Source organism: Sitophilus oryzae, unplaced genomic scaffold (assembly GCF_002938485.1).
Source record: "Sitophilus oryzae breed Bouriz unplaced genomic scaffold, Soryzae_2.0 scaffold_358_pilon_pilon, whole genome shotgun sequence".
Taxonomy (NCBI): Eukaryota; Metazoa; Arthropoda; class Insecta; order Coleoptera; family Curculionidae; genus Sitophilus; species Sitophilus oryzae.
In genome coordinates this window covers 190,043-211,692 of record NW_022146927.1, presented here as the reverse complement: position 1 = coordinate 211,692, position 21,650 = coordinate 190,043, and the positions used below count along the sequence as shown (strand labels likewise).

Sequence of the window (21,650 nt, the reverse complement as noted above, 5' to 3'; positions counted from 1 at the left end):
CAGTTTAAGCAGAATCGTGATTATTCAATGGTCATATTTTATGAAACACCCTGTATAAATTTATAAAAAATCTTAAAATATGTAAAACAACAAAATAAAATATAGGTGTTTAAGCGTTTTTTCGGAAACTTGACCGTTTTTTAAATAAAAAATATTGTAATATTTGATGGGTGGTTTCACCCTCTTGGAACTGGAATTTCGAAAAATCCCTTCTTATCGAACTTCTACACCTTAGAATCAACCTGTATGCAAAAAATTGAGCTTCTTACGTTGAGTGGTTTGAGCAGGATCGTGATTAATCAGTATGTCAGTCACTTAAGGATTTTATATATTAGTATAGATTGACACAAAATTATTACTAGAAAGGGATACTATACTCCACTCAGGGTGCATCCACACTTCCTTCCCATCCACACGGCGTATCGGCGTAACGGCGTAACCACCTTGAATCGATTTCCAGTAATTCTTTTGGCTGACATTTTTGACAGATAACATTTTTGACAGATGAATTTTTCAGCCAATAGAATTACTGGAAATCTATTCAAGATCGTTACGCCGATACGCCGTTTTTAAGATAGTGTGGATGCACCCTCAGATGCAAAAAAAACGCAACGGAAAAATTTGATCAAATTTAAAGTGTTATATTTTTGTTTTTGTTATTTTTAGCCCTATTCTCATGATTTTTTTAGCAACCTTACTGATTTTACTATTTCTTTTTTATATGATATATTTAATAGTCCTAATAACGTCATATAGTGAGACTAATAAATGGAAAAATATCTAGATATGTTATTAATTGGTAAATATATAAAATAGAATCATGTAGGACGTAAACCATGGACAGCTACACAATATCGATGATCGCCATACACACCTTTCTTAGAATTTTTCGATACAGATCAAATATCAAGGCTGTGGTCTCAAAGAAAGGACGCTCGTTATACGAAAAATAAAAACTAATGCGAATCCGGCCTAAAACAAATCGATCTAATTAAAATTAAATTAACATATCAATTAAACCCAATTAAATTAATATATCAAGTTTTTGGTTTAAGGAAATGAAGTATTTTGGTTGGGGTTCATAAAAATGTCAGCATTCCCTGATGATTACATATTATTAATAGACTCACATACCCAAAAAACGGGTAGGTATCTTAAAATTTTGATGTATTTTAAAGTTTAAAACAGCGGCTACACTAGGGGAACCGAAGGCAAAACGGACCCTGCAGGCAAAACGGAGCGCCTGTATATTTCTCCTATTAATGACGACATCTATGGGAGAATTCATAAATTAATTTCTTATTCGGTTAGATCCCGCGGACATTTAGTCATTTCCCGGTGAAGTGCACAGGTGCCCTTTTGTCAAGGTAAGTAGTTTTTTTCTATCGTTGATCTAAAATTTGATATTTTTCTGTGTGCTGCATTTTTGTTTAAATAACATACAAAAATGTTGTAGTGCTTACCTGAAATAGCAATATATTGGCTTTTTAAAATTAGTTTACCGGATTGTTTACGTGTAACATAACCCCAAAGTTTTAATAACATTTTGTGCTTGCTGAAAAGGCAAAACGGACCGGGCAAAACGGACCAGCTGTACCGTTTTGCCTTCTATGGTCCATTGTGCCTTCTAGATTGTGCCTTGTGATTGCCTTATTAGAAAAACCGGTGGCGAGTGGTGGGAGGTTATATGGTCTCTTGTTTTACTTTTACTGAAAATCTGCTTTTGTTTGTTGTCGGCTAATACCGAAACCAATGCCACTAAAGTCGATCCTCAGCCAAGTTGTTCTCGGACTGGTAATTTAATTCAATCAATAGACTCCTTAAATAAAAATGGCTTTTTGGTATCACCTGAATAATTTTGCCCGTACCACGGACAAAACAAATTAAGAGAACTACACGGAAGAGAGGTAAAACCACAATTATTACTTCGTCGCCATACCAAAAAGAGCTGGAAACCGCACAAGTTAATGCAAATCAAGTTAAAAGGAAAGTTACTTTTGGTGATTCTGCTGGGGTGAAGAATAAAAAGAAAGTAAGAAAGGATGCAAAGAAGGAAGTAGCAAAAGAAGTATCGGAGTCAAAACGTCACGTACAGATATCATCTGATGAGGACAAAGATGCGCAGTGTTTGTACTGCCAATATTTTTATTCTGAATCTACAGAAAGTTGGATTCGGTGTTCAGTTTGTGAATTATGGGCACACTATTCATGCGCTGGTATAGACAGTACTGACATTGAAACTGATTTTGTGTGCGAAAACTGTCAGTAATATTTATTGTTCTGTTTATTTATTTTTAAATGTTTAATTCGCCTATAACCCTTTATTTTGTTATTATATAATATATTTTTCACCTTGGTCCATTTTGCCTGCTACAATGTACCATTTTGCCTTCTAGTGCAGGCAAAACGGCCCATTACAGTTGTTTTTTGTTATTGTTTTTTTTAACTAGTCTTAGTTATTTTTTTTGCCGTGTGTTTATTTTTTATAAACTGTAAAACTTAGAGTTACAATTATGTTTTTTCCCACGAATAAAGATTTATATTTGACAAATTTATTTTCCATTTTCCTTAAAGGTGCCATTTTGCCTTCGGTTCCCCTATCTCAGAAATATTTCTGGAAATAGTACTTGTGTTATAAAAATTAGTTCCCACGTTTCCTGAAATTGATCGAGACCCGCCGTGATTGGTTATTTGTTTTTTATTGTTAACCCAGATTAACAATAATACCACAGATTAGGTATACTATATGTATACAGATAAAAATCTTATCCCTAATTCTTGGTACGAAAATTGTTTTTTATGACGATGAACAAACGAGTAAAATTTCCTGTGCGCAAAAACTAACTCGCGTAAAATAACAATAAACAGCGTAATAGAGAGATATCGGTAAACGAAATAGCGTGCATGGACGTTAATAACGCCAGGTGTTATTTCCTCTACGTGAGTTGGTATTAACTCTCTCTCATTTATAGTTATCGCATAGGAAAGAATTCTGTTCGCGTCGCGTCCGCCATTTAAACTTAACCTAACTTTGAATTTAAAACTCTCTTAGAAGGGCTAAGTCGTCATCTGCTGTAAACCTAAGCCTCTTTATAGGTTCTTTAATATTGGAAGAGGTGGAATCCATATTTTGGGCCATATTTATTTAATTAAAACTAATCCCAGCTACTTAAATATCAAATTACCTAATAAAACTAACTTAATAATTCAAAACAATTAAAAAAAAATCCCCCCTCGCTCTCCTCATGAGTAGTAAACTGAACAAGCGGCACTCAAAAGTTTTTCAATATTTTCTGGAAAATGTTAAGAAAAATATAAAATTTTCAACATTTTTTTTTCGCAAAAAAAACCTCATGGGCCTGTTTCTAAGAAGAGGCTTTTTTTCATATACTACAAGTTAAAATACTGGCACTTGTTTCTGTGACACCCTGTATCCCTGAAAATGAATAGGTAAAAAATGTTAGTTACTTTTTTGAGTATATTCTTGTCACAGATCTATAAACTGAAACACAAATTATCATTCGTGTTAATCTGTTAAAATATTCATATTTTATTTATTAAGAACATGAATTGGCAAATAAGTTTTCAAGTAAAACCTTCGTTACTTAACAGTAACGATACTCGGTGGTTCAGAAACAATTCCGTTGTTAAAATTATGGGCGTAATATTGCTATTTTATATTGTTTAAATGATATTAATACGATTTTTTATTGAACGATTGCGACCTTGCGGCTCTGTACGTAGTACGTTACGTTTGGTGTTCGTAAAGTGAAAGAGAGCCATGTTTTTGTAAGAAAAAAGTCGTTTTCATTCGAATAGGATACGGTTATACAGGGTGGGCACTCTGGGAATATTCATTATATTTGTTATTTTTATCCCATACGACCGAAAAAAAACGGCGTCAAAGACGGCTGGGGAATGACAATCGATGATAATTTTGGCGCGGTCAAGCTCTAGACGGCATTAGTTGGCCGGTAATCTTCATTATTATCACAGGGCTATATAACCTTTATATAAATGATTATGTAATAGAAAAAATTCAGATTTTACATTTTACTAAAATATTATCTAAATAAGCGCCTTTCTACAAGAACGCCACTGAATCACAGTTGGTCAATTGAGAGTTGCCTACCGGTCGAAAGTCGTTTCAAAACTTAAATGGATTATTTAAGTCAAATTTCTTGCAAATTTGGCACTGGCGCACCATATTTTATTGTTCTTGAACAGAAAAAGTAAATAAAATAAACACTTAAGGACTACAAACTAAGAAAATGCGTTAATACAGCCGGGGACATTGCGGCAACAAAGCTTTAGTGCACACGTGCGACGCGTACCTACTACAAGAAAATAAATGAATGAATAAGCGACCTCGCGTCTAATTAGTGTTGCCATATTGTAAAGAACTTATTCTTTTTAAATAGTATCCGACTTATAATTTAGTAGTATAAGGACTAGTTAATACATCCATGGAATATTAAAACCTACTTTATTAAAATGTAGTATTAATATATCAATATAAATATGTGTATAATAAGAAAAAAAATATTGATGATGTTATGGACGTGACAACATAGGCTGGAGAAGGAAGACTCGGTCGTCTGGGGTCAAGTCTATGAACTCACCTGGGGTTCAAATATACCACGCCTAAAAATATTTGCACTTATTTATAGACTCACCCTGTATACAGGGTGTCCCAGAAATAAGTGCAAGTATTTTAACTGGTAGTATATATATAGTTCAACCCCAGAAACGCGCCTATGAGGTTTTTTCGCGAAAAAAAAATTTTGAAAATTCGAAACTTTTTGAAAATTTTTTTAGTTTTTTGTTAAGAAACATAATTTCTTGATAATATGGAAACATAGGTATTGGATTAAATTTACAATAAAGAAAATTCAGAAAAGTTCCAGTGGTTCTCAAAATCTTAGCAAAAAATCAATTTTTTTGGAAATTTTCAAAGTAAAATAAATCCGTTATTTTGGACTTATTTGAAAAACGATAAAGAGAAAATATGTTTCTTGTATCCTGATCTACCACCCCTTAACATACTTGCACTTGTTTATGGGACAACCTGTATAGGCGTTTTTCTTTTTTTGTTCACTCAGTATATATTAATTTATTTATATCACGATCGGAATTTCTTAAGTTAATTCTTCTCTCACACACAAAAACATGTTTCTTAATTTTTAACTCTCTAATTTTAAAAATGCGTGTAAAACGATTGCATACAATTCTTTTCACAATATCTACACTCTGTAGTATGTACTTTTTTTAAACACAAATTAATATCAGTCATTTTATCAAAAAGCTTGTATTATGTTTTAAATGAAAATATAGTCATTATCTCGTACTATAAATAACTCACTTTCATTAAAGCATCCGTAAATCATAAATGAACGAGTTGTTCCATATTTGGTGTTGAGACGAGGTTTATTTCCTTCATCATCAATCAGTAAAGAACGATCTTTTGTATGTATTCAAACATCATAATTATCCATAAAAAAATGATTAAATTTCGTTCTTTTAATGTAATAAGAGGTTAAAAATATACCTTGATTATTAACACCAACAGAAAGCATTTTTAAAAGTATCATTAACAATATTTTTTTTCGGTAATGGAATTTTAAGTATTTTTAATATTAATATATTTATTTTTAATATTAATATACAAAGATGTACCGTGACAAAGAAAGACCGTAAAAAATAGAGTGACGTTTTGATTCAATCGTTGAATAGAGACGTTTTGATTCAAGTATTTTCTCTACATTTCAATCCTTTTGTAGAAAAGGCAAAAAGCAAAAAAAAACTCAACGAAGAAATTTTCGGCCAAATTTAAAGTGTGTCATATTATGCTGCGTTGGATACTCTACCGGGTGCGTCTCAAAAGTGGCTCACCCCCTATAACTTTTTTATTTTTTCAGATAAAAAAACGAGATTTGGTATGTTAATATATGACATAAATTAGGATTGATTGACGTATTCAATTGTTTTTGGTCACTTCCTGTTTCACCGGAAACGAATACAACTTTTGATTTTTAAATGGCACCCTCGGTATTTTTTTACTTTATTCAACAGAAAATGACATTCTGAATAGAATGACATATCATATGTCAACTTTTGACATTCTCGCTTAGTAAAAAATCGTATTTTAAAATTCAATCTAGAGTGCCATGGCTATGTTAAAAACACTAATTCTTAATCAAGGAGCTTTGGAAAAATAGATTTGATCCTCTAATGTTTTTAGTGTTTTGATCTGGCCAATAAAAAATGCCCAAATCGTATTTTTAATCATATCTCAATTTTTTTAAATGGAACGAGGGGGCTCATTAGCATATTTGAAAAAAGCATATTTTTAAACATAATTTGATACCACACACTTGGTATTTCGAGTCAAATTTTCATTACGAACCGCAAGTTATAATTTCAAAAAAAACATATTCGAAAATGTCAAAAGTTGACATATGATATGTCATTCTATTCAGAATGTCGTTTTCTATCGAATAAAGTAAAAAAATACCGAGGGTGCCATTTAAAAATCAAAAGTTTTAGTCATTTCCGGTGAAACAGGAAGTGACCAAAAACAATTGAATATGTCAATTAATCCTAATTTATGTCATATACTAACATACCAAATCTCGTTTTTTTACCTGAAAAAATAAAAAAGTTATAGGGGTGAGCCACTTTTGAGATGCACCCGGTATACTAAATTTAAAAGAAAAACGTTAAAAACTAACGATACAGTTGTAGTTTTAATAAACATTAATAACGATAACAGAACTAACGATATTAAAGAAAACATCTGTAATACTCAAGTATACAAACACAAAAAAATTGTAAAAAATACCTGAATACCACAGATAATACTTTGTATTGCCTCCCTTAGCTGCTATAACTGCCTGTATACGTCCGTTCATCCTTTCATTGAGGCTGCATATACATATATTACGTTATGCTGTCCCATTTTTCTTTAAGAACCCAGCGAAGTTCATTTAATTAAGTAATAATGATTATTCTGAGTTCAATAAATCAGAGATCAATAAAATCGGTCCAGTAATTATTGAGTTATAAATGTTAACCCCCGTTATTATTAATTAACCCGATTTTGTTTTATTTATTTACAAATACAGGGTAAGTTTTAAATCAGTGCAAATATTTTCAGGGCTAAAGAAACATATTTTCTGTTTACTCTCTTTGAAAAAAGTCCAAAATAACTGGGTTTCTGCTGTTTTTTTTGTAAATTTAATCTACTAGATACCTCTTTTGTTATAATATCAAGATATTATGTTTTATAACTAAAAATTAACAAAAAAACCCAAACATTTTTCGAAAAATACTAAATTTTCATTTTTTTATATACACCTAAAAAAATATACCACCCTAAAAATATTTGTACCTTATTTAAGATCAAATCTTAATCTCATCACACCTTTTTATGATATAGTCTATAGTTTTTTTTATGATCAGTCCATTTTACAAATTCCAATCTCACTTTTTTCTGTAGACATGTTTTTAGATTTGACCTTATCAAACTCTTAATAATTGTACTTTAATTGAACCACTGTACCATTTGATTGACATAATATTAATGATCTCGAGAGTGTGTAAATTTCCTGGTTCAATTATGTTTACCATTTAAATTAAGTTTACTTTGAATATAACTTAATTTGTAACGATATTAAGAATTTTTTTAAGGAAGTTTGATGGTGATAAACAATAATTAACGATGGTTGTGTATTTAGGAAGAATTAAAAATATTTTATTATACAGAGTGAGTCTGATATACAAAGTGCAAATATTTTCAGGGCTGGTAGATGTCGATAAAAGAAACATATCGTCGGCTTTATGACGAAAAGGCGTATCTCGATTTTTGGCGATTTTGAGATATCAACGTCATGACATGCCCAATGGGTCATATTTTAACATAGCGAATTTGCGCATCTCAATATTGTACCTTTTTCATTTTATATTCGTTTAAAAATTTGTCCCATCTCAAATATTACAATTCTTCGTTATGACGAAGAGACGTCATAATGTTGAGATAGGGCTCTTTGTTATATCAATTGTTATTCTAATTGTTATACTACAAGAAATATGGAATTTGAGATAGGTCCTTTTGTTTTGAGTTATAAAAATGCATGCGAGAGAAAATCACACCATTCATTCTGCCTAATTATTTTCTGATTGTTGCTTGGGACAAAATAAAACTTCTATCATGGCAGCAGCTTTCTTTAACAGTGTGATTTTGAGTCTGCTTTTTTGCCAAAAACCATTGTTAGAATGAGCTAGACTCTGCACAGAGCTGTATTGGGTATCCAAAAGATTGTCCGAGAATAAATGGCCGAAGGAAAATTGATCGAAAGCAACGAAAACGAAAATTGCCCCCCCCCAAATGGTTAATTTCCCGAAATCATAATTTCCCTAAGAACATTTTAGCAAACCAGAAACTTGCCCGAAAAATAAAATAATTTTCAATTCATTATCACTGTCAGGCTATTGGCATTGTCATCCCTGCCAATTTTTGGAAAATTTTTTTCATTGTGCCGATCATCATCCAGCATAAACATGTAGAATGGAAGTCGAATTTGTTATTATTGAATAGAAAAAAACAGAAACTGTTACTCCACAGTTATTTCTATCAAAAAGGCACGAATGAAGAAACATGTTTTGTTTTTGTTTAATTTGGTTTTTTACTAAATGGTCCGTGTGTATGCTCTGTACTAATGCCCTCAATTAACTAAATAATTACTAAAAATATATTAGTTAAAAAATACATTTTTGTATAAAAAACAATATTATTAAAATAAGCTAGATAAGAGTATTTTAATTTATTATTGTCTTTGCTTATGGAATGAAAATTGTCTTTGTTTTCAGTTGATCTAATCCAACGCGAATAAAAGTATTTAAAAATATTTATTTCTGATTTTTTGGTTATTTTCAATTTTTTTCTTGTATGTATGTATTTTTATTTTTATATTTATTTATTTTTTTTTCCTTATTAAAAACACTTTACCATCATTTTTAAATTTATTTTACATGGGCGTACGTATACAATTCGTTCGGAAATAAATTTATTATTATTATAACAAAAAGGCCTATCTCTATTAAACAACTAAAAATAAATTATTTATTAGAATTTACGCTCAATTTATCTTCAGAACGTTTCCTGAATGTCTCCGTTTAAGTGATAATACAAAAACAGTAATTTTCTTTAAATTGCTCTCCTGAAAAGTAGCAAAAATCCAGATACGCCTTTTCGTCATAAAGCCGACGATATTTTCTCTTTACCATTTTTCAGATAAGTCCAAAATAACCGAGTTATTTAGGTAAGTTTGAAAATTAAAAAAAAAATGATTTTTTTTGAAAAAATTTTGAGAGCCACCGGATTTTTTCTGTATTTGCATCCCTTTTAGTGCCGTAACTATGGAGTAAAGCCGTAACTATGATAATATCAGAGATTATGAAATTATACCGTGGGAAAATTTGCGGTGAACAGGCAGTTCTAAAAAGTTTTCGAAAAATATACAGGGAAATTTAAAAGAAAGTGAACTATTTTCAACATCTTTTTTTGCGAAAAAACCTCATAGACTTATGTAAGTTAATGATATTAAATTTTTTTAAAGGTTGCTATTAGATTTGGATCAAGGCAGATTAATAAAATTGCGTTTATCTCATCAAGGAGGCCAAAATCGACAAAATATCAAGAAGCAACTTTTAATCGGCATTAAATTGCTTACACTGTTTCGCTAACAAGAGAAAAAAAAATCAGTGGGGTACAAGCTTTTTTTAGAAAAATATTCCAGTGATAACCTATATGCACGTCTCTGGTGAATATGTCGACACTGTTTTAGCTTTAAAATATGTATCTAGCATTTATAATAACTTTTACCCTCAAAATTTCATTCGAAACGCTAAAAGTACTTGGAAGAAAATTATAATAAATCGAAAAAATATTAAGCCTTTAACACCCTGTAGCTACAAAACGAAAGCGATGGTTGATGCATTTTTTCACTGACATAATTAAAACAGGCACTATTCCACAGTCACTAAAAAGCGCTAAAATCATTGCCATCTTAAAGCCTTGTAAGCCTAACGACGAGCCACAAAGTTATCGCCCAATCGCACTGCTGAGCACAATCTACAAGCTTCTGGAGAGACTAATCTACAACAGAGTAAGCCCAAAGATAATAGAGAGTATACCGATTGAACAGGCTGGCTTACGTCCTGGACGTAGCTGCGTGGATCAGGTTCTGTCCCTAACAACTTACATCGAAGCAGGATTTCCACGCCAAGAAAAAACATCAGTTGCTTTTATTGACTTGACCGCGGCGTACGATACAGTTTGGAGACAGGGACTGATCTGTAAGCTAGCTAAAGAAATCCCCTGCCAAAGGACCGTCAGCCTGGTCGACGATATGCTCCGAAATAGACTCTTTCAGGTAAAACTGGGAGAGAAAGAAAGCAAAAAGATGAAACTTAATAACGGATTGCCACAAGATTCTGTCTTAGCTCCATTGCTGTTTAATTTATATATCGCTGATATGCCTGCTACTTCAGCTAGAAAATTTGGGTATGCGGATGATTGGACGATAGCCTAATCAAGACATAAAAACCTCGAGGAGACAGAGGCTGTTCTTGCGGAAGACCTGTATTCCCTGGGAAACTACTTCCGCCAGTGGAGGTTGCAACCGAGCGCGGTAAAGACGGAAGTTAGTTGTTTCCATCTTAATAATAAATTAGCAAACCAAGAACTTAAAATAAGGTTTGAAGGTAACTGGCTGTTCCACAACAACACCCCAAGATATTTAGGCATTACACTAGATATGACATTGTCCTTTAAGAAGCACCTCACACAAACTGCATCTAAGCTCAACACTCGGAATAATATCCTCCATAAATTATGCGGCACCACGTGGGGGTCATCCGCGAGTACCTTGCGCTCCTCTGCTGGGCTTGGTTTACTCTACTGCTGAGTACTGTGCCCCGGTGTGGCTCAATAGTTCTCACACAGGAAAGGTGGACGTCCAATTGATCAACACAATGCGTATTATATCAGGAACAATAAAATCAACTCCCACCCAATGGCTTCCTATTCTAAGTAATATTCCTCCACCACATATACGCAGGCAGTATGCACTTTTTAGAGAATACACTAAAATTACTAACATGCCGCAATTGCTGATACATTTGGATGTCCATGACCTGGATAGGAACAGACTTCGTTCAAGACGTCCAACATTAACAACTGCAAGCAGCTTACACCGGGACGGTTTTAAATTAACGGAGTCATGGATTAGGGAATGGGAATCAGAGTTACCAGACCACGCCGGGAATATGCCGGCTATAACTCAGAACCCTTTAGGCTTTGACATGCCACGTAAAACATGGTCTGCGTTAAACCGGATCAGGACAAATCATGGGAGGTGTGCCGATTCCATGTTTAAATGGGGAAAGTCAGCTTCCCCAGAATGCGACTGCAACACCGGCAGACAAACTATCCGGCACATAGTAGAAGCATGCCCGGTAAGATCCTATTCCGGTCCCTTTGATGATCTCCTGGAAGCTACAGACAGTGCAGTCATCCGTAATTTAGATGTTTGTTTGTAATACTTGTTATATGTATATTCGTTTGTACATTTTAGACTCTTGTCAGACTATTATTATTGTTTACACACATACTTGTTTCCTGCTCTTTACTTCTACAGTGATTGTAATTCCATGTTTTGTTGTGATGTTTATCCATACGATAGATAGATAGCTACAAAACAAAGCAGAATCGGACCTATGTTGATATGAAAAATAAATCTTATTTTTAAAAAAGGAATCTTCTTACACATGTTTTTTGAAACACCCTGTATAGACTAATAGTGGAGATACCGTGTGATTTCAACCAAAATGGGACACCCTGTATCATGGAGACCAAATCCATTGATACAGAAGACAGGAAGTGACACCAAAAAATAAGTTTTCCGTTTATTAAGATTAATGATGCAATTAAACGCCCCTAGCTCACTAAACATGGCGCCTCACCCATATCGGTGCTGATCTAATTTCATACAAAACCACCGCATAATGGGTGTCTCGGTACATAAAAAAATCTCTTCAAATCGTCTCTCGCTACTAAGTTCACGGTCTTCTTTCTTCTGATGGTTCATATCGCGGGTGGTAAGGGTATATATGGAACGGTACCATTTTGGAGTACCATCATTCGCTCTTAGTACCACCGTAGTAACGCGAATACGTTGCATAAATTAAGATGTTGGTTAAATTTTTGGTAAGTGTGTGATGTGAGTGAATTTGAGTGGTATACGTATATTTATGGTAATTTGTGAGGTATTTCGTTTATACGTATGATTATATACGTACCGCTTGAGGGCATGGTATTACATAAAATGGTAATACCTTGGCGTACAAACGAGATAGCAAAGTTAAAGATATATATCTCAAAATATAAAAGTTAAATATTGAAATTGGTAAGTGATGTTACAGTCAATATTTATGAAACGTTTACTTCAAAAGATTCAGTGTTTGGTTTGGTTTCGTACATTTTCTTTCAAAAAAAAAATGTTTTTGGAAGTGTTAAAACACCATTACTTGTTTAAAACTTGTTTTAAATATAAATGTTTGAAATTGTTTAAAACGATGGTTTAAACATGATGGTGTGTGGTTGTTTTTTCTTCAATAAAAACTAGAAAAAAACTTTTGAAATATTTAATAGTAACTATTATAGTTTAAAACGGAGTTTCAAATAAGGGTTTTAAACAAGGTACTTCTTTTGGAGCTAAAATAAAATTTAAAATAATAAACATTCTTTTTGTTCATACCAACTCTTAGAATTGCCTTATATCTATCAACCATAGTAGATAAAATAGTACTTTAACGGCAAGGGTAGATTAAATGATACTTTAACAGCGAGGATAGGTTAAAAACTTTATTTCTTCTCGCACGTTTTTTATTGCTTCCATTTTTGAAAATTTTTGTATTCTTTTTAGGTTGGATATGGCGTTTGTCGCCTCACCCTGAATATCTGTTGGTAATTTACTTATTTCGTTTTGAGCCATTTCTGGCTCCAAATCAATCAGCAATCGACACGAAAGAGAATTAAAAAATATTGACTCAAAACTGACAACTAAAAATAAATGTGAAAATCCGAAAAAATCTCCCGAAATTAATTCACTAGCGATTTTATCTATGAAGTGATATATAAAATTTTTCGGAAATTTTGAAAAAAAAAATTAAAACTTTCAACAACTCTAGATAACTAGATAAAAATATAGTCTATTGTTTTATTGGGAGTAAAAATGATACTTTCTGTGGAGAGATTCGAGGTTCTACTAATTACAGTTGAGGGTTGGAATTTTGGTGTTATCAGCAGATGATTAACACTAAAGCAAAATGAATAAAGCTTTAATAATTACTATTTTAGATATTAGTTAGAGAAACGCGCTTCCAGGGTAAAAGTATAGTGTTCTGGTGTATTCTGGTGAGTTAGTGTTTTATTTTACTTTTTGCGAGGCAATACGTAAGTCATTTTTACTCCGAGAAGTAGATGTTTCGTTTTTTCAAACGTCACAAATAATTTTTTTAACATTTCAAACTTTCATTTGTAAATAATATAAACAGATATAAAAGTGTGTAATACTTTGCAAGTAATTATATATCGAGGAACTATGGTTACACTCATTGAATTTTGACACTTTCTGTCAGTTTAAAGGCGTAAAAGTACTTTACACTTATGCCTAATCGTTAAACTGACTTTTTTATATAGTCAATCACGTTGCAAAAATTCATACTTTTTGAAGTTTGAAAAAATAACTTTTTTTCAAAACTTTTTGGTAATCGCCATTAGCGTAACTGGCAATTTATCCTGGGGTGGGCTAGGAGGGGGCCTGGGGTTGAGCCCAGGGGGGGCCTAGGGCTTTTGTTTTTTTAGAAATGAAAAATAATTTAAAAAAAAACCATTTTTGAATAAAACGTTTACATGAATTTCTCTATCAATAACTCTCATAGACTTGCTTATCAAACCGTGTTCCCGTAGATTACTTAAATATCTACAAATTTTCTAAAAAAATAAAAATTAACATATTTTTTGAACACAACAAAATAATATTAAGTAAACAAAACTAGAAAACGTCATTTTTACTGCATCACAAGCAAATAAAAATTAATACGTAGCCAAGAGTCATAATTCATGATTTCTCTGGGGGGTGAAAAGCAGGACCTGGGGGGGGCTTTACCCCCGGGCACCCCTGTAGTTGCGCCAATGGTAATCGCTCTGTTTAAATGTTATATTTCAAGACAATTTATTAAAAAAGAAATATTCTTTTATTTTAGAATTAAAATGTATTCTATTGCTACTTTTATTGTTCACTATTAAATTACTATATTATTTTTTATTAACTTATTTGCGCGTTCTTTGGCACTTTGTATAGCATTTCACTTTTTAGATTGCATAAATGCTAGCCCTTATATAAGTCAGAACAGACGCACTTGCACAGTAATATGTAATTACGGTTTTCATAACATACGTTTGTTATGCTAAGTGGTCAGATTTGTTCGGAAACACGTAATTGAACGCTTTACTACCATTCTACCCAATCAAACACTTTCACTTATAGCGTATTTCTATTATTTTTCGTAAAGGTACCATAAAATGTTCAGGGAACCCAGAGACATAAGTAAACTTGGAGGTGTTTTAATGATACTTTTTGGTATAATCATTAATTTTAGTTTGTAGATGTAGATTGTTAGGTTCGGTTAGAAAATTTTTCACCGCGACTTTATAGATCTATCGTGTCCAAAGACATTATAAAGATAGACCGGACATCTCATTCATAAATACTCGTTGGAAGTGTATCAAACATTCCAATGTGTCAAACAAGGACAGAAGAGACAGAGAAGTCTAAAATTTCCGACCCCGGCAACTAGGCGCATTTGGATTGTTCTAATGGCTAGTGGCGTATCGTTTTTTGGAAGGAATTTAATTAGTAAAGTAAAAGTAAAGTAATTAGTAAAATTTTTACTCCATATTAATATACTACATTAACACTTTTTCGTCAGATGAGTTTTGTTATAAGGTCTAATATAATAATATAATTAATATCCCATATATACTTAAGTTGAAACGTTAGTAGGTAGTTTTCGAAAATCGCTCCAACGTCGATTTTCAATTTAAACTTTCAGTTACTTCTATATAAACTTTCAGTTACTTTTGAATATTTACAGGGTGACTCAAGTTTCTGCAACAGTTCTATATTAGGTTTGTGGTTGGTGACTTTTCTGTCAATTTTTTTTTTCAGAATATGGAGGCAATGGTAAAGCACATTTTAGACATTTTTGTAAACATAGGTGGCCGGAACATATTTTCAAACTAAAGTTGTAGATTTACCATTAAATTTCCATTCCAGAAATACCTAGGATTGCCACCTGTCCTTTTTTGAAAAGGACAGTCCTTTTGACTTTTTTTGACTTAAAAAGTAATTTTTATTTACGTATTTTGCTTGAGAAAATTACCTAGAGCAAACAGAAATATTCTTTTCGTCCAAATTTAATTAGAGATGTTATAAAACTTATAAATAATTTTTTCTTGTTTAGAATAGGCAACATTATTTAGAACTTCCCGTTTAATCTCAAATGATAGTTTAGGTTTTAGTTTTACCTTTTTTGATCTTAAAAAGAACTTTTCAAAATTAGTAATTAGTAACGATTTAGTTAGTTCGCAATCGATAGCTTCCTGTGAAGTACTGTGTAATAGTTGTTTAATCTTGTATTATTAATAACTTCCTATACCTAAAATGAATATTTAATGAGAAAATTGTGTTTTTTTTGAAAATATAAGACAAGATTTGACTTTGGGTCTTCTTCTTGTATTATGATGGCTCTGATACGAGGCAATTGCCTTTTAGTCTCTCAATAGAAGGCATTTATCATTAAAAGTATCAAATCTGTGTGCTACAGTATGGGATTTCTGTCGCATAATATTGAATATTACGTTTATTTACAAACCCATTACTTTTAAAGGTAGCTTCATCAGACAATCAAATTTTAGAAAAATGTCTGAATCTTCATGAACTGTATTAAGCATATGTATTGTGGTTTGAATCACCCTGTATGTTGACAAACATATTTTGAAAATGTGCGACAAACCAAAAACGTAATAGGTAAAAGGCTTTTTTGGAGGCCTGGGTCACTCTGTATATAGGTATGTATAAAACTAGTAGCCTAAAAATTATTTACACTTCGTCCCATTCTAAAAAAAAAGGTACACCGTACAAATAACTCTAGGAAGAGGTATTTGTACGGTTGTAAAAAATTGTTTAAACCAGGCCGAAGGGGCAGATATAATAATGCAATAAAATGTAGAAAAGGGCGGGTAAACACCTACGTATTTGTTGAGCAAAATTCCTTTAGAATATCGTATATAATGACCAAAATATGACGCAATTTTAAGAAAAAAATATCACTTTCTGGCTTATAATAAAGTTTCAAATGCAACGTTTATATTCAAATTTGTTATGATCTACAACAGTTAAGTAGTAATTGAGTCGAATTATAATTCAATTACCGGCTACTACGTTCCTGTTTTAATAGCTCAAAATTCAACAAATATAATTAGAAATTATTTTAATTGTGAGAGGCTCCCTTGTGGGACGCCTATGTACGGCGATTACGGCGCAGCGGAAACAATACCTACCTGTGAAAAGACAAATTCAGGTAATTTGAGCTTATTTTTCCACACATTTGACACTGTCGTACCATATTAAAAATCGCAGATTCAAAAGTACGTTAAACAAAAGCAAAAACTACTGAAAAACACTGAAAAGTTCACTTCGGACTTGATTCCGACTTCAAACACACCGTAAGCTAAACGTAGTACGCTATAACGGACCAAGGGCCGTCGCGAGGGGTGGTGCGACGGACGGCTCATTTCCATTCTGGAAGACTAGCAGCGACGTTGCCAATAGTTCTAGACGTTTCAGCACATTAAACAATAAACATGTCCTTTAATAGTAACGCATATATCCTCTGGTTAATCACGCATGCATCTTTAAAAATAAACTATTAATTTAATTAAGAAATTGAGATTTATTGATATCCGGTGAAGGTTTTAAAGTCACCTTTTCTACAAATCAAACTAAGCAGATAGGGGCAAATTTGAGATGTGGCAATGTCGCCTTCTCTATCTCAGTTGGTTTTTACAGTACGTAGTCAACCTCCGATTGTTTGATCGGGTTAAAATGCACAATGTGATATCTGTTCTTCCTAAATCTATGATCGTGTCCCTGTTTCTTCAGTTATAACTCCTTATACAGTTTCAAAACTTTAGCCAGTATCTGATACGTTTTTACAGATCTTTGTTCTCCATCTCCGATATCAGTCGTACCAAAGTTTATAACACAAATGGTTGTTGTCTCGGCGAACTCATTGATGAGGTATTCTGGTGTTTGGTTTGGTTGCTACGAAACTTTCTACGAATTCGAAAATTTCCACGAAAACTTAATGGGGATTAACCCCAACTAGCATTTATACGTAACTATACGTAACTGCTACTATCAAAGCCACTACAAAGTGGGCGATGACCATCGGCGGCTACGTCGTATATACGTAGCTGCTAAGTAACTGCGACCAAAATGGGGAAAGATTTCGAGTAGCCGGGTAGTGTCTTAGGTAGTTTTTGCCACTAAAAGAGTTACTATGATGTGTTACTATAGTAGTAGAATACTAAAAAGTAGCCTACTGGTGAATGCGACTTATCTGTTACGAAGCTGCCTAGTCGCGGGGCCGTGGCAGCCAAGTGTTATCCACCGACATGCGACATGTGGACCTTTCGTTAAACTGTTGAACTTTATTCGCAGCGACCTCTTCATGCAATTTCACATTTCATAAAAATAAATGTCATGATGGAAAATAATAATTATGGAAGCCATTATTATTTTTTCGTTAGTTGTTATTTACCGTGCGTCTCTTTACCATTTTTCAAATAAGTCCGAAATAACCGGTATATTTTACTTCGAACATTAAAAAAAATATATTTTTTGGTTAAATTTTGAGAATCACTGTATCTTTTCTGAGTTTTCTTTCTTGTAAATTTAATCTACTACCTATGTCGCTATATTATTCCAAGTTTTTTTTAAATTCCAAATTTTCAGTCTTTTTTCTCGAAAAAAAAAACTCGTAACCGTGTTTCTGGGGTCGAACTATACTATCCCCAAATATATTTGCACTTTAATTAACTTTTAAGACTCACCCTGTATAACTTTATATACGAATGAAGTGCATAGGTGCATTTAAAATGGATCTCATAACGGGATTATGTAACGGGTAGGTAATAAATAACGAACTTTTCAGTAGTTTTTCAGTTGTATTAACAATCCTGCGAATAGTACGCGGCGCTCTCACGATTGTTGTCGATCGGTTACCTCATTCGGTACGAGAAAATAGAAAGTTTGCAGTGACCTTTCGCCACATTGACTTTTAATAAATTTCTATTAAAAACAAAAATCGCTATACTTACTTTAAGAAGGATTTAATTAAATTTGAACAAAAAATAACTATTAAAAGATACAAATTAGATTAGTTTTTTTGTGGTTATAAATTATAACGCACTCATTAAAATTTAAATATATTTGAAAGTTCAATATATTTTGATCTAGTGGGCCGATTTTAATAATTTTTAAGCAATTTTTAGTTAAATTATTTGTCTGAAATTAACTCTTTTGAAATTTAAAGTTAACATTATTTCTCATATTTGCTTACACCTATTTGTTTCAATTGAAAAGTTAAATATGGTTTATTTTTCAGGTTCTACTTTGCTCTTCTACAACAGTGGTACTCTCCCAATACCAACCTCAACCCGTCCAACAACTCCCAGCTCAGTACCCCGCAGGAATCGATCCGAAATCATGCCCGAACTACCCTGAATGCTCCAATCCCCTGGTAGGAGTCCAAACAGTCAAATCTGCACAACAGTACGCTCAGCCTCAGCCTCAAGCTCAATACCAACCTCAAGAGTACAGAGCTCAACCTCAGTACCAACCCCAGTACACTGCACAGCCCCAATATCGGCAACAGCCTTTGGCTTATCAAGCTCAGTACCAGCAGCCTCAGTATCAGCAAGCTGCTCAGCCCGCCCAGCAAGAACAGAGTCAGTATTCTCCTGATGTGCAGCAGAAGTTGGATCGTGGTGAATACATTGGTGATGGTGACTACCATGGAGAAGGGTTGGCTGAATCATTAGCACCAGAATATGCTGGTATGTAGTATTACACACGTTTATACCTATTATACCAAATAAACTTTAAAACAAACGGAATAATTATTTTTTCGGACCTCATTGTTTGATATCTAAGCAGTTGATTTAGAAAGATCAGATGTTTCGACTTTCCTTAAGCTTCATTCAGAACCTCCCAATTAGTGAAATAAATTAGTGGTTTCAATTACACTTTATACTTTAGTATACGATCATTCACAATGTCTAAAAACCACTATTAAAAGCTTTGAATAAGAAGACTAAGGAAGGAGCGTATCAAAAATCTTAGGTCCACCGCGATAGGCCTCAAATATGGCCGACTTAAATTCCGGTTTATCAGTGCCGTTCTAATTTTATTTAAAAAATGTAAAACTATGATGTAGGGTAGACGTGGGGTAGACTCAATATTTTTTTATTTATTTTACGTTGTGAATAAATGTTGGTACTTACTAAAATTGTTATAAAAATAAAAAATTCTAATAAAAATATATAAGTTATAATAATTATTTATAACCATAAACATCCGATACGCTACTGAAGGAGGTAAGTCAAATTGACGTATCTAAATTCTTTGACATCTAATCTTTGACAAGTAGTAAATAAAAGCAAAAATGCAAGAAAAAATATATAATTAGTTAATTTAAGTGAATTTCATAAATGATCGGTTTACTACACGTATGTATATTATATAGTCACTTACTAGCGAAAAGTTGTTCCATTATTTCACTCGATTTTTGCCGCGATCTACCGCACGCTACACAACTATTTTAGAATCTTTTTCGATAAATCGCGATAGTGTCACTGTTAATTTAAGTTCTGCCACAATTTCCATCTAGATTTACTACCTTTATACAACTATCAGTAGTAGAATAAATAATAAATAACATCAAATAAGCTCCGTAAAGACTGACAAATCCACAAAATTTCAAATCAAATTCAAATGTGTCAAATGAATCGTCAAACAGAACTGTCAAGGATCCCTACCCTAGAGTCCTTTTTCCGCCCACCATGCATGAATACATGGATAGCATTATGCTCCTTCCTTAGTCTTCTTATTCAAAGCATGGTACAAATGCTTTAACCTATAAACCAAATTTCAGCTTTCAATACGCCGAATTTATGATTTAACCAATGCTTATTTAAGATCATGTATTTGTCAATTTTACACAAGTTTTATTTTTTATCTCGAAAACTATTAGAGATTGGTACAGGTTAGGTTGTAGTAGATAGAAAAATCATTTTCCTCTCACCTACTTACAAGATCGCCATAGCGATTCACTCTCACTTCAAAACTTGGTAAAAGCCGACCCAAGACCCTTTTCTTAAAATAAAGACAGGTATTGCAAGACAATGGAAATCCGAAGTTCTTTTGAAGATATTAATCAACAAATATATTAAACATTGTTAAATCGGATATAGCTAAGAACTGTCTCAGCTTTAACGTGTGTTGCCGTTTACTAAAACCAAGTTTATGTATGCTCTTCCAGGTCCTCAGCAACAATCAGCTGCCCCAGTCCAACAAGCGGCAGCCCCTCAATACTACCAAGCTCAACCGGCCCCTGTAGCCTACGCTCCACAGCCTCAGCAATACTCTCTCCAATACGCTCCAAGTAACGCCCAAAGTGTTCAAACCCCTGCGTTTGTAGCCGCATCCCAATATGCCCAAGCCAGGTCTTACAGCCCTTCACAGAACGCTTTGAGTATTCGGTCTCTCCCGAGTCAGTCTGCTCAAATTCCAGCTGGTTTGGACCCCAACGCTTGTCCAAATTACCCTTTTTGCCATTAGTGAGGATGTTAGATGGAAGTTTTTTGTATTTATTCTTAATTTATGTAAAGTGTATTATAAACTGTGAGCAATATATTCGAAAATAAATGTCTGAAAGAAATATATAATTTATTTACTTTATTTAAATGTTTTAGAAAATCATACTCGCCTCTAAATCGTATCTCTTTAATATCTATACTAATATCTGTGCTAATATATAAAATCCTTATTACAGTTGAGGGTTGGAACCTTTGGTGTTACACAGCAAAATAAAATTACACTAAATCACCACAATACACCAAACTCTTTTACTTTTACACTGGACGTGCCTTTCGCTAACCATGTTAGCATCATCAGCAGATGATTATAAACTCAATTAAACAGTAGTTTATAATCATCTGCTGATGATGCTAACATGGTTAGCGAAACGCGCGTCCAGTGTAAAAGTAAAAGTGTTTTGGTGTATTGTGGTGATTTAGTGTAATTTTATTTTGCTAAAATCCTTAAGTGACTGACATACTGATTAATCACGATCCTGCTCAAACCACTCAACGTAAGAAGCTCAATTTTGGCATACAGGTTGATTCTAGGGTGTAGAGGTTCGATAAGAAGGGATTTTTCGAAATTCCAGTTCCAAGAGGG

General features: G+C 33.1%; 1 protein-coding gene across 1 annotated transcript; it reads left to right on the top strand.

Moving 5' to 3' along the window:
* Window positions 1-12,142: 12,142 nt before the first annotated feature.
* LOC115884954 (DNA translocase FtsK-like) lies at window positions 12,143-21,123 on the top strand. The gene is made up of 3 exons (XM_030903673.1): window positions 12,143-12,268; window positions 18,796-19,246; window positions 20,731-21,123. Exons 1-3 carry the CDS (start codon window positions 12,251-12,253, stop codon window positions 21,027-21,029), a joined length of 768 nt encoding a protein of 255 aa, XP_030759533.1. The 5' UTR covers window positions 12,143-12,250; the 3' UTR covers window positions 21,030-21,123.
* The last annotated feature ends 527 nt before the right edge of the window (window positions 21,124-21,650 follow it).

Coding starts and splice junctions, on each gene's coding strand:
- LOC115884954 (XM_030903673.1), top strand. Junction 19,247..20,730: donor ATTAGCACCAGAATATGCTG/GTATGTAGTATT, acceptor ATGCTCTTCCAG/GTCCTCAGCAACAATCAGCT.